We start from the raw sequence: 13,444 nt of genomic DNA, 5'->3' as shown, positions 1-13,444 counted from the left end.
GACCCGCCGCGCGGAGCCCGGCGCGCCCTGCCCGCCGCAGCCGCCGGCGCCGCCGTTTCGGGGACGCGAGGGGAAGGGAGCTGCGGCCTGGACTTGCCACCACTGACCCTGGAGAGAAGCTATACTTGTTTATTTTCCCTTAAGTTATTTTTATATGGTAGCTTTTTCTACATCTTACTCCTGTTGATGCAGCTAAGGTACTTTTTTTTTTTTAAAGAAAAAGACTTTAAAGACAATCCTTTGTATTGTAGATAAGAGGAAAAGACTGAGCACGCTCACTTTTTTATATTAATTTTTACAGTATTGGTAAGAATAAAGAAGTATTTGAAACCACCCCTGCTTCCTGTGTTCGCGGCGACGCCTGCTCGCGGGGGCCCCAGGACCCGCGGGGGAAGGCGCGCTCCAGCCCCAGGTGCGCAGCGCGGCGCCGGGAAGGCCGCGCGGACCCAGGTGTGTCACCCGAGGGCGCTGAGCTCGCACGAGAGGGAGAGGGTCGGCTTTGCTTGGGAAACACGCCGAAGTCCACGTCCGACTGTTTTGTCGAACCTGCCCAGGCTCAGCGAAGCGCGACTGAACTGCGTTAAGCTAGCACGTTCTGGGGAAGGTGCTGCAAACGCAGGACCAGATTGGGGAGGGGACGGACCGGCCCCCCTTTCCGCTGACCGGGGGCTCCGGGGAACAGCTGAAGGGCTCCCTGAGCGGAGTGGGCTGCTGGAGGGGGGTGGGGGGAGGAAGAGGGAGGCTCGGGGTATTCTAAAAGCCTGAGTTCTCCTTGGCCCTCCTGGGTCTGCTTTCACTTTCCTCCGTCTCCTGGACAGTTGCATGTAGGTTTTCAACGTGCGCATGAATGCACCATAGTAACGTAGATGAAAGGACAGCCACGGTGTTATGTCCCGGAGGTTCATCTGGACAAATAAATAAAGCCCTTTGCCTTCCCCCAGTGAAAGCGGGACTAGGCACCCTTTATGTCGGGCACTGCGTCTATATTATGTAATTAACTATGGCCCGTCATGACCATATCGTTATAAGGGAGAAAACAAGACCTTTAGTGTCCACAGCTAATAAATTCATGGTGTTAATTTAAATCTCTCCCAACAACGCAATGTTAACAACCCACCCCTCTTCAGTCCGATCTTGGCTATGGCGTGAGCCAACTATACACTCTGTTCAGTGTCCCTATAATCACACTCGGTAACTTATTCACCCTTTGTGGACATTTTTGTACCTCTGATAAAGTTCTCTAAAATATTTCCCCCAAATACTGAAAGGCAAACAAAAACCCTTGAAGTGCAAAATGCTTAGATTGGACATCTATTGTAGCAGAACAGTAATATAACAACATAGGACAAAGGGTTAAACTTTGCAGTGTATGCTTTGGGGCAATGTTAAAACAAAAACTACAAGAAAAACGTGTTGAATCAGGGTAAAATTTAAAAACTTTAAAATTGCAATTGAACAGTTCCTCCTGCTACATTAATATTATTGCTTAAGGTAAATAAATACAAAACGAAGACCTCAAGCTTACATAAGCTTTATTAACAGTTACGTCCCTAAGTTTGCAGGAAGGTAATAAAAATACATAGTAGAAAAAAAAGTACTTTGATTTATAGTTTACAAAACCATTTTATTGTCATGTGCCCCAGAAAAATTGTAAGTTCCATTTCAAGATCATAAAGTACATTCACTTTGCCCATAGTTAACAGCGACCAAACCACCAGCAGCACCCTGGCAGCCACACCGGCCTTCACCGACGCCCGGGAGAACCAGTGGTGCCTGAAGAGGCCCTTTCTGCACGCAGAAGCTCGATTTCCTCCAATCCCAGGCAGCTGGTCCGGTGGGTGGTTATGGACTGGACAAAACAATTTAGCCACCCCACCTCCTTTCCGATGACGCTGTTCACTTCATAACCCTGCAGGGATAAAAGGCATGCTGGTTACAGCAAATAGCCTTGCATGTTTTGCTCCCAAGAACACAGAACACAGAACACGACTTCAAATAGTTGAGAACAACATTGGTAAGAAGGAAAAAAGAAAAAAAAGGGCTGTGATTTATTATGCCAAGTGAAGGAACGAATTTTTTTCTGAAAACCGAATCGTGTTTTCACACAAGAACATTTAAAATGTTACTGATGTTTGTTCGTGGATGCAACGATAAGCCTCTCCCAGCTGGCTGCCCTGGGAGAGGAGCCGAGGACTTGCACGGGGACAGCCCTGTTTATTAGCTGCGAGTGCTGGGCTGGGGCTGGGGCTGGGGCTGGGCTGGGGCTGGCGCGCATCGTGCAGCTGCCTCCCACTTCCTTTGGGACACTTCCCCAATCTAGCAACACTTCTGGTCAAAGGATTCTCTGGTATTTTGCCCCTAAACTTCCCTCTCCAATGGGATACTATTTCTTCTAGACTCACACTGAGTGTTGTAAGAAGCTTTTTATCCAGGTTCTGTTTGATGAACATCTTATGGTGGTTAGTTCATCTTGGCCAAGTTTCATCTCTTGATGAAAACACAGACTAGGAAGGTGTGGTATGCTCTCATTAGTCTCTAGATCAAGCATGTCAAACTCAGAGGCTAACACGGGCCAAATAAACAAGCCATGCGGCCTGCGAGTTTAACATGCTTGCTCTAGATCAAACCTCAGAACATTTCTCTCTGGGGCCGAGGTGGGCTAAATACATTGGGATACACGCATCTCTGGCCTTGGAGACGGAAGCCCTAGGAGTAGCGTGTTCTTTCAGAAGCTCCTTTGCTGCCACCTGCAGAGTAACATCAGGAGTATCTCACTTCTCTGAGCCAGACCCTTGACAGATCCCTACAATGGCTTTGCTCAGCATGTTTTACAAAGCAGGCACATGTCTGTGTTTCTCGGTGCCCTCCCATCGAAGGTGAGCGTCACTGCCCTCACCGGCTCTGAGCTGGGCTCAGGGACGATTTTCTGGAACAGAGAGCAGTGGACAGGGCACTGAGTTTGTCCCAAGCGTGGCCAGGAAAGGTGCCCAGCGCTTTCTGCCCGCCTCTCCTGGGACCCAGACACGTGCTGTGTGGGTATCTGGCCAGAGCCCGGGCAGGTCCCAGCCAACTGGAGCACAAAAGCCAGCGGGGGACCGAAGGCCTTCTGGGGCTCCAGCCCAGCCTCTGGCCACCAGCTGACGCCCCCTGGAGCGAGATGAGCTGTCCTGGCAGAACCCCGTCCTGCTCACAGGCCTGTGCACAGGTAAGTGTGGAGGCCACTGAGCTGTGAGATGGTTTGTTGTGAAGCAGGAAATATCAGGATCATATCAGGATCAGTCTGGGTGTGATCCCTTCCTTCTGCTAGGAGGCGGGCATGGTGGCAATGCCTAACATACTAGTGCGATCTGTAAAGAGTTTTCATTGCTCAGTAAAAGTTCGTGTAAGGTCAACAGAGCGGTCGAATGGAGTGACGGGGGAGGGAGAGCTGCTGGGAAGTGATGGAGCTAAAATATCTGACAACAATGGTGGCAAAGGTCTGTCTGCGCTTGGGATCATATGTGACACAGACGTCAACTTTAAGCCCATCGCTGGTCACTCATTGAGGGCCACTGCGAGGCCACGAAGGGCCTGCCACCGAGATGGCAGGACCGGGAGCTGCCAGGCTGCCAGTCCGGACAGCGAGCACCCCGGGCTGGGCAGGGAGATGACAGCAGCCACTTCTCTGTTGGCCATTTAATCGCCTTGCATGGTGTGTGTGTGTGTGTGTGTGTGTGTGTGTGTGTGTGTGTGTGTGACACACACAGATGCCCAGGCATTCCTCCAATTTTACTTGGGGTGAAAGTACGGAATTCTGACTTGAAAAAAGTCAGCAAAAAATCACTTTAAAAAATATCATGTTTGGCAGCTACTGTCTTCAATAACAACTATAATTTATAAACAAAGATTAAATTACACATACTTTATATTTGCTGGCAATTAATACAGGTAGGTAAAAATCACACATACCAACAAATGCATCTGTACTCTCATATAAATGTATATGTGCGTATGTGTAAAATGTGTCTCTATTTTTAAAAGGTACAATATATTTTCCTTTAACTTTTCTTTTCCTGAAAGCTAAGGAAACGGAGTCCGAGTTTCATGTCACTGCAGTGTTACAGTGAATGCACTGACATGTACAAGGAAAGCAATCCCATTGCTCTCACTCCTGTAGCTGGACCCCATTAAAGCGAAGGCGGAACACGTACACTCATGTATCCTACCCAGAGGCAGTGCCTTCATTCCAGGGCATGGAGTTATGGTTCCATAGAAAGTCCCATGTGATTCTCTGGATTTTGGCAAATGTGCATTCACACAGAAAAAAGACAGAATCCAGACTGGAAAACGCATGGCTGATGTCTACAAGTAAGTCCTTTAAAAAAAAAAAAATTAAAAAAAAATCCTCACCTGAGGATATGTTTATTGATTTTAGAGAGATAGGAAGAGGAAGAGAGAAGGAGGGAGGGAGGAGGGGGGGGTGGGGGAGGTAGGGAGAGAGAGAGAGAGAGAGAGAGAGAGAGAGAGAGAGAGAGAGAGACGGACCTGTTGCCTCCCATAAGCCCCCTGACTAGGGATCAAACCTGCAAGCTAGGTGTGTGCCCTGACCAGGAATCGGATGCTCCAACCACCTGAGCCACACCAGCCAGGCACACACACAGTCCTTTTTATCACCCATCCTCCAGCTGCTTTCCGGGTCAGATGTAAAGCGCTGATCCCCCTGTGAGTAGCGCTGGGGGTAGGGGCGAGGAGTTCACTGAAACGCCCCTCAGGCTTGGCATCTGCCTTATTTCCTGGTGTCAGCTCTGAGAGTACCTGCAACGTTGGCACCTGAAGCTATCACAACCGGCGCCCCTCAGCCAATGCACACACTCTAGCACACACATGTACACGAGCACACACAGCTGTACGAGACAAACACATGAACACTCAAGTACACACACATGCTCTTTTGAGCTCTTTTAGGATTTTACGTAAGAGAGCACTGCAATTGCGGAGTTTGATGTGTGGGAGGTACCATCAGAAGGAAATCAATGGAGAAGAGCATTCCTACAGGCCTCCTCTGTTCCCGCTCCTGCGGAGAGTGGCCGTCCATCCCTGGAGGCCGCCTGGAGGAGGCAGGCCACTGGGTGGGGAGCCACAGGACCGAGTGGGAGGCAGGCCTCGCGGAGGCCGCCTGGAGAATGCAGGCGAACCTGGGCCTGTCCGGGTGGAACAGCAGGTGAGCTGTGCAGCACTCCCAAGTGCTGCTGGTTCGGTTTGTTTAGGTTGTGGGTTTGGTTCATGTTCCCATGTGAGCAGGGAGTGTTACCAACACTTCCCCCAACCCTCTCCACTTCCCTGATAACCCAGCTCTGTCCTCTTTGGCGCCCACTGAAAGCCCCGCCTTAGAAACCTCCCACCCCTGGCCCAGGACTACGCCCTTCTCTCTTCCTCTCTTCTCTCCCCCAAGCGCTGAGAGATGAGGCAACGAGGTGCTGCTAACTCATCACCCATTAAACACAGACTTCACTAAGAACAGACACACACAGATGAGCCCATTTCCCCGACCCCACTCCCCAGTCTGGGCTGGCGACTGCCTCAGCCAAGTGGTCACTTGTGGGGCTAGCGAGGCCTCCCTCTCTGCCTCCCTCTCTGCCTCCGACAAAACAGTGGCCGTGAGCCCTGCAACCCTTTGCTTCCCTTGCAGTCAAGTGTGGAGCCTGCCCCCTGGGTGGTTAGGGAGACGAAATAGGCAACGTGAGAAAAGCAACAGCGTTCCTGGGCCACTGTAATTACTTACTTACACTCTACTTTGAAATGACCAGGGAATACTTGTTTATAAGCCCTCCTGCAGCCTGGTCTAAACACCAACCCCTACTGGCACTGCAACCCCTTGTTTAGCGCAGGGTTGGGGGGGGGGTGTGAGGGGGTGTCACCGAGTTGTTTTAAAGAGACAGGCCCAGGCTGGTGGGCTTATCCTGGGGAGGGAGCCACAAACCCTTTTATAGCTCCACAGGCGACTCTACCCTGAAATCCGCGCGGGAACCGTAGTCAGACCAGTGATTCTTTAAGGTTCTGTTCGGGACTGATCCACATTCCAATGTAATCCAACTCAGAGTTTAGATGCAAGAACGTGACGCTGCTCCGCCTCCTGGTGCCGCCCGCCCCTGAGGGCAGGAGGGGGGGCAGCAGGTGGCGGGCCGAGGGCAGCCTCCACGGGATGGACCAAATCAGCCTGATTCTGCTGGAATCAGAGCTGGAGTTGGGCCGGGAGAGCCCGTCAGGAAGTTCTGCACGATCGGTCTCCGGGCCCCGTAACCTCCTGAGCTGGCCGTCGGCCCCTCGATGTGGACCCCGGCTCCGGCCAGGGGCTGTGCCTGGCACCACTCAGTGGTCAGCCCGGTGCCCTCCTCTGGGCTCAGCAACTCCCCGGCCACTGCGGTGCTTGTCCATGGCTGCGGCCAGAGGCGGTGCCTCCAGGACAGCCTGCTTGCGTGAGGCCGCTCTCAGGAAGAAGGGAACTCTTGGGCCCCAAGGTATATTCAGGTGGTGGTTTTCTCGGAGGAGCAGCACTTTGCTAAGTCACACTGTAGTGACTCTCAGAACTAATGCTCGTTACCAAATACTCAAATGGGACACAAAGGTGTGTATCTCAGTCAATCCTGTTCTCTTAATGTGAAACCACGGCAGCGGGACTTGAAATCTCAATCCTGTTCTATCATCCAAGGCCTGGGGGTCAAATTCATGACTGTACTGTAAGGCTGAGCAGGAATAACCCCGATCCCAGAAAGGAAAGACCTGTTAGCAGACGTGGGCATCTGCCGGCGATGAGAGCTGTCGGAGGGCCAGGCCTCGGTGCAGTCTCGCACTCAGCACGTGCAGGTATGCTGCGGGGCCGCCGGAGCGGGAAGCACATGGCACGGGGTCTTTATCTGGGGGAGATCTGCTAGCTGGGGGCTTCGGGCACAGAACACACATCCGGGCACTTACCCCGTCCTCACCGGCGGCGAACCTCAGGAGCGAGGAGATACTGCTCTGCATCAGCTGCAACGACAGTCACATGGCTGGGTTAGGGCTCCCGGATGCGAGAGCGCTGGTGCTGACACTCACGCCTGGAGACGAACATGTTAGACAGGAACCACTGCCTTCTCTTAGTAGCTCCGATCTCAAAGCCTTAAGTCAAACGTGGCTTGTCAGGCCACAGACATGGAAAGACTGTGTTCCCGAGGGTGAGTCCTTCACCTTTTCCCAGGGAAAGAGCAATGGATGCGAGCCTACCCCAGGGCGGGAGCCAGAGCAGCTCCGTGAGGGACGGAGGGCGCACGCTCCTACCTTGACCCTCACTGTGCACTGGGGCCGCGCGGGGCAGGCCAGGAAGACCTGCAGGTGCCGTCGGAGGACAGGAGAGGTGACCACGCGGGAGCAGTCCGCACAGGAAAAGGCGCCTCTGTCGCTGGGAAGCACACAGGGAAGACACAGCAGAACACAAGCGGATGAGCATCTAGCAGTGGACAGGCATTTTCCTGGACAGGAATGAGTGCTGAGATAGCAGGGGATTTACTTTCCAAAACCAAGTTCCTGAAATAGGCCGCAGCAGCCGGGCTCGGCCTGTGCTGAGGGACAAAGGTCAGCTTCCCCCCTCTGGCTGATGTGTGTGGGCATTAACCAGGGCAGGGCACTCAGCAGGATGCCTCATCCAGCTGATCCAGCTGAGCATGAGGACAGCAAACGTCCTGTGAGCAAAGGGAAGCCCTGTGCCCGGCAAGGGGAAGGCAGGCCTCCTCTCCGCTGGACGGGAAACCTGCTTTCAGTCGTCAGCATCTACGCGCCTTCCTGCTGCCAAGTCCACCTGTGGTTCCCACTCTGCTCGTCTCTTAGGCACGATCCAGCAACCACTCGTTCACACACGATGCCTTCCAGCCAGGAGGTGCCAAGGAGACATCTGCCCTGGGCTTCTTATGAAGCAGGAAAGTAAGGAGCCCCTTTCTATCCATCACGTGACAGAGTCCACATGGGAGGCCAGAGAACTGACTGGAGAAAGACCCTCCCGAGGGGGGCGGAGCGGGTGCTGGGCCCCTGCGGGCACAGCCGGGCACCTGTCCCCTGGTCTCTGGGAAGCCTGTGCCCCACGGAGGACAAGCTGTCAGTCACCAGGTTAGTCTTCTTTATTCATGTGAACCCTGGCTTTTGCTTTTCTCCTAATAACAGAGGACAAATCTGGCTTCTCTTTACAAGATACGAGCTGCAGGAACACGGAGAAAACCCCCACGTGAGGAGAAGACCGTGTCCGCAGCCTCTGCCTTGCAGGCGGGCTTTGCTGCGGAGCTCCTGCCCAGCCCTGGGCCCTGGGCCCTGGGGGGGAACTGCCCCGGGCAGGGAGGCAGGAGGGGTCCTGGGACTGGGCCGCCGCACCCCGGGGTCTTTCAGGCCAGTCGCTGCCCCTTACCTGTCTTCTGGGCTCTGTTCCAATCTCTCGCTGCCACACCGGTCACACACAGGCCAGGAGAAGGCCGTGCTCTCGTCCACAGCGACCACAGTGCCTAGGCCGAGGGAGAGCAGGGCCAGCTCAGGGTCTGCCCTCCAGCCTCTCTGTGCTCCTCAGGACGCAGAGGGTAACCAAGGGCTTCGGATTTTTCTCTCACTTTTGAGTTTATATAAATGTTCCTGAGATTTCTATAATGTCCGTGTATCGGACAGCATTATAACAGTAAAAGGTAAGATTTAAAACCTGCCCACATTAAAGTGTTTTCATTTGTGCCCGATCTCTCTGGTCTTTCTCCAGATGCACACGTGTTGGAGTCATTACAAGCACATCATCGGTGCCATGTCCCATCCTCCTTTTAGGCGGCTAAGTAACTATTGAGAATTGTTTTATCTGTCTTACTGATACCCATCTAGGTGATGTGTCATAGCTCCCCCAGCCACTCTCCAACTTGGACATCTGGGTCTCCGAATTCCTTGGCGGTTAAGCAGGGGGTGTCTTCCTGCTGAGGCCCTTTCTGTGCCGAGACCCCTTCCCTAGGATGGATTCCAGGAAGCAGAGCTACTGTGAGCAGCAGCGATAGAAACGCCTCTAGAAGGTGCTTCCCACAAGGTCTCTGACCCCGTCCCCTCCCCTCGCAGAGCGCGGTCTCATGGCACTGAGTGTGGAAACCACTTTCAGTGTTTGCCTCCTGAACAGCACAACGGAATTCCTTATCTTGGTTTCCACTCCTCTGATAAGGAAAAATAAATATTCTATGGGTTTGTTAGTATCTCTTATTCAGTGATTTCTCTGGCTTCCTAGTTCTTTTTACTCCCACATTTGTGATTTATTTTTTTCAACAAACATGTATACAATGCTCTTTAGTGTGGGATACATGTGTAGCACTGAAAACATAAAGATGCTGCAATCCAGATAAACAAATAATGAGTAAAAACACCACGAAATATGGGAGAAAATGTTTGCAAAGGACATATCTGATAAAAGACTAATATCCACAATCTATAATAATAAAAGCATAATATGCAAATAGACTGAACAGCCGAACAGCAGAATGACTGTCCGGGACCACGCTATGACACCCATTGGCGCCAGGCCAGCCAAGGCGGGTGTGATGTGATGTGATTGGTCGGGGGCTCGGCCATCACACCATGATCGCCCCGCAGAGGGAGGCCCAGGTCCCTGGCTGGCGTGGTGATAAACTTGAGGGGCTCTACGATCACCCCAAAGAGGGAGGCCCAGGCTACCCCGTAGCAGTGCTGTGGCAGGTGTGTGGGGCCTCCCTCTGCAAGGGTGATCCATCGCGGGGCTCCCGGACTGTGAGAGGGTGCAGGCCGGGCTGAGGCTCCCCCACCCAGTGCAGGAATTTCATGCACCAGGCCTCTAGTATAAAATAAACTTTTAAAACTCAAGAGTAAGAACACAAACACCTGATTAAGAAATGGGTCAAAGACCTTAACAGACATCTCACCAAAGGAGATATACTGATGACAAATGAGCATATGAAAAGATGTCTAATATATCATCAGAGAAATGCAATTAAAACAATTAAATGCCAAACTGCACCCCTATTAGAATGGCCCAGGTCCAGAACGAGACACCACCAGAGGCCGGTGAGGACGGGGAGCAACAGGAACCCTCTCTCACCGCCGGGGGAATGCGAAACGGTGCAGCGACTGTGGAAGGTAGTTTGGTGGTTTCTTATAAAACTAAACACACTCTTACCACACAATCCAGCAATCAGACTCCTTGGTATTTACCCAAAGGAGCTGAAAGCTCAGTCCACGCAAGCACCTGAATACAGATGTTTGCAGCAGTTTTGGTCACAACTGGCAAAACTGGGAAGCAACGATGATGTCCTTCAGGAGGTGAATGGATAGACAAACTGTGGCCCATCCAGACAATGGAATATTATTCATGCTAAAAATAAGCGATGAAGCCATGCAAAGACATGGAGGAAACGCAAGTGCATATTGCTTGGTTAAAGAAGACAGTTTTAAAAAGCTAATGATTCCAACTACACATAGACATTCTGGAAAAAGCAAAACGATACAACCAGTAAGAGGATCAGTGGCTGCCAAGTGTCACTGGGGCGGGAGAAATGAACAGGTGGAGTGGAGAGGATTTTTACACCAGTGAAGCTATTCTGCGGGATACTGTAATGATGGACACATGTCATACAGTTGTCTAAGCCCAAATAAAGGACAATACCAACAGTGACCTTAACATAAACTATGGCCTTTGGGCGACTAGGATGTGTCCAACCGTAGCACATGTACCATGCTGATGGGGATGCTGACAGTGGCAGAGACTGTGTGTGTTTGTGTGAGGCGGGAGGTGCAGGGAGAATAAGGGAATCTCTGTACCTCCTGCTTAATTTTGCGGTACACCTAACACTACCATAAAATAAATGCTAAATTAAGAAATGGCCCTAACTGGTTTGGCTCAGTGGATAGAGCGTCAGCCTGCGGACTCAAGGGTCCCAGGTTCGATTCCGGTCAAGGGCATGTACCTTGGTTGCGGGCACATCCCCAGTAGGGAGTGTGCAGGAGGCAGCTGATTGATGTTTCTCTCTCATCGATGTTTCTAACTCTCTATCCCTCTCCCTTCCTCTCTGTAAAAGAATCAATAAAATATATTTTAAAAAAAAGAAATGGAACAGACCCTTCAGAGGTGCAGAAGAGAGGCCCATTAGGCGGGCTTGAGGGTCAGGGAAGGCTTCATAAAAGAAGGGAACTGAGATAGGAATGCAGGTGAGGGTGGGGCACAGGTCACACTGCTTCCTGGGGCGAGGCTTGAGGCCAAACGGGCATAAAGGAAAGGCAGGTAAAGTGGCTGTAGAGTTAACAGACTATGATTACTCAGGGTCTTGCTGAGGATTTTATTTTTTAAAAATATATTTTTACTAATATCAGAAAGAAAAAGAGAGGGAGAGAGAAAGACAGAAACATCAATGATGAGGGAGAATCATCGATTGGCTGCCTCCTGCATGCCCCGCACTGGGGACCAAGAATTGAACCGGGACATCCTAGTTCATAGGTCGACACTCAATCACTGAGCCACGCTGGCCGGGCTTGCTGGGGCTTTTAGACTTGACTGTGGAAGGATGAGAAGCCAGTAAGAAATTTTAGACAGAGATTGAGATGGTCCAATTTTCCTGGAGTGTGAAGCATTGCAGATATTCTGTTAAGTCACAGACCATCCTGTAGAAAGTGAAATGAGACGTTTGAATAACAGTAAGACAGGACCTGCATTTCCAGTCATCCTTCCCACCATCTGTGGTGGGGAAGAATTGCATTCCCACTAGAACAAGCATTAGAAAAAAATTTATCTGTAGAGGACAAAACAGATTTATGAGAACTAAGTAGGTTTGATTTATTAAAGTACATTCATGTGATACATACTTGAATGACTTTCTAAAAATGAAAATAACACATCTTGATTTTGAAAAGGCTGCCCCGCTAATTTTATTGTCCTTGCAAATCCAATGACTATCAAGTTAAAGGGATAGAAATCATAGTCAATAAGAGCTTATAACATAGCCAGAAAGGAGTGCTGACTAATTCGCAACAGGCAAAGGTGTGAGGCAAAGGGAGTGGCTCCCTCCTCAGGCCCCGTGCCCAGCAGAGAGCCTGGCTCACAGCAGTAGTTGGTGTCTGCTAAATGGATTAATAAAAAGGGGACTGCTACCAATCAAAGCTCCTTTTGATCCTAGGATACCTTTGGGTGTTAATAGCGTTTACATTTATATGGAATTAAGTTACTTCCATCCAATTAGGACAAGAGTTGAGGAAACGTATTTCATTTGGGATCTATACACCCTGGGAAATCCCTTCTGCAGACATAAATGAATTCCAAGGGATGCCTGGGAAGTGTATTAACCTGTTAGTATCTAGAACATTCACTTAAGCGAGCATCAGAAAAAAAACAATTTTTGCTAGAGTTTGATAAGTGTGACGCCACACTCATCACTTAACTGCAATTTGCTATTAAAAGCCTTCACTGTCCTTATCTTGTTTACAGAACTCTCTTATAATTAGGTTTGGGAAAGGCATATCACATATTTATTAAAACATCTTTTTTTAAAGGTCCTTTAAAAAGGTCCTATTGGAAGTGCTTCAACCCTTTTTTCCTTTTGGGGCACACAACAGCTACGTGCTCTGGACAGTCCGGGTTTTCCTGGCACTGTCAGCCTGGTTTAAAATGTTCTTCAGATACTTTGAACTCTCTGCCACACTACTCCCACCTTTCTGACAGAAAGAAGTTGGGGCTCAGACATTTTTCTTCTAGTTAGAGGCCAAGGCCAAGACTTTGCCACCACTTTCCAAGGAGACAGAGTGTGCTTGCTGCATCCATTGCGACCATGGCAAGTAAGAGCATTATACACGAACCAGCAATGAATGTATACAGAAGTGGTGAGCAATACAAAGAAGAGAAAATCAATGATGCAAAACTTTTTCACCCCAGAAAATAAACTGGAAGGAAGTGCCTGCATACGCTGGGAGTTGGTGTTTGGGGAGTGATGAGAAGGCCTGGTGACCCAAGTGAAGTGAGGTGGAGTGGAGTGGAGTGTAGTGAAGAGGAGAGGAGTAGAGTGAAGAGGAGAAGAGTGGAATGAAGAGGAGAGAAGTGAAGAGAAGAGGAGTGAATAGTAGAGGAGAGGAGTGAAGAGGAGAGGAGTGAAGAGGATAGGAGTGAAGAGGAGAGGAATGAAGAGTGGAGTGGAGTGAATTGTACAGTTAAGAATTTACAACAAGATCATCTTCTATGGTTACTTTCGGTACATTCGATTTATTATGTAACATTGGTATGTTTCCATTCATACCATTTGTCAAAAAAATATATTATCATCATAATAAAAATACCATTTATTGATTTTCATCTTTGAGAATCAATCTGTAGACCAAGTGTGCAAGGCTTAATTATGATTATGGAATAAATTATCATGCAACAATATACAGAAACAGCTGTATGATGGTGGTACAAAGACAGCAGTAAAAG

At 50.1% G+C, this 13,444-nt stretch overlaps 1 protein-coding gene across 1 annotated transcript in view; it reads right to left on the bottom strand.

Moving 5' to 3' along the window:
- Nucleotides 1–1,515: 1,515 nt before the first annotated feature.
- The window catches only part of SPIDR (scaffolding protein involved in DNA repair), a 256,942-nt gene continuing 245,013 nt past the window's right edge, over nt 1,516–13,444 (bottom strand). The window contains exons 15-18 of the mRNA XM_023751910.1: nt 8,408–8,501; nt 7,294–7,414; nt 6,952–7,005; nt 1,516–1,909 (exon numbers count right to left, since the gene is read on the bottom strand). Of these exons, the coding sequence (XP_023607678.1) occupies nt 1,745–1,909; nt 6,952–7,005; nt 7,294–7,414; nt 8,408–8,501 (434 nt within the window). The 3' untranslated portion in view covers nt 1,516–1,744. The remainder of the gene's footprint in view (nt 1,910–6,951; nt 7,006–7,293; nt 7,415–8,407; nt 8,502–13,444) is intronic.

The sequence above is a fragment of the Myotis lucifugus genome, unplaced genomic scaffold (genome assembly GCF_000147115.1).
Source record: "Myotis lucifugus unplaced genomic scaffold, Myoluc2.0 scaffold_27, whole genome shotgun sequence".
In the NCBI taxonomy this organism is placed as follows: Eukaryota; Metazoa; Chordata; class Mammalia; order Chiroptera; family Vespertilionidae; genus Myotis; species Myotis lucifugus.
The sequence above is the reverse complement of the archived record's forward strand: the minus strand, read 5'-3'. Positions and strand labels throughout refer to the sequence as shown.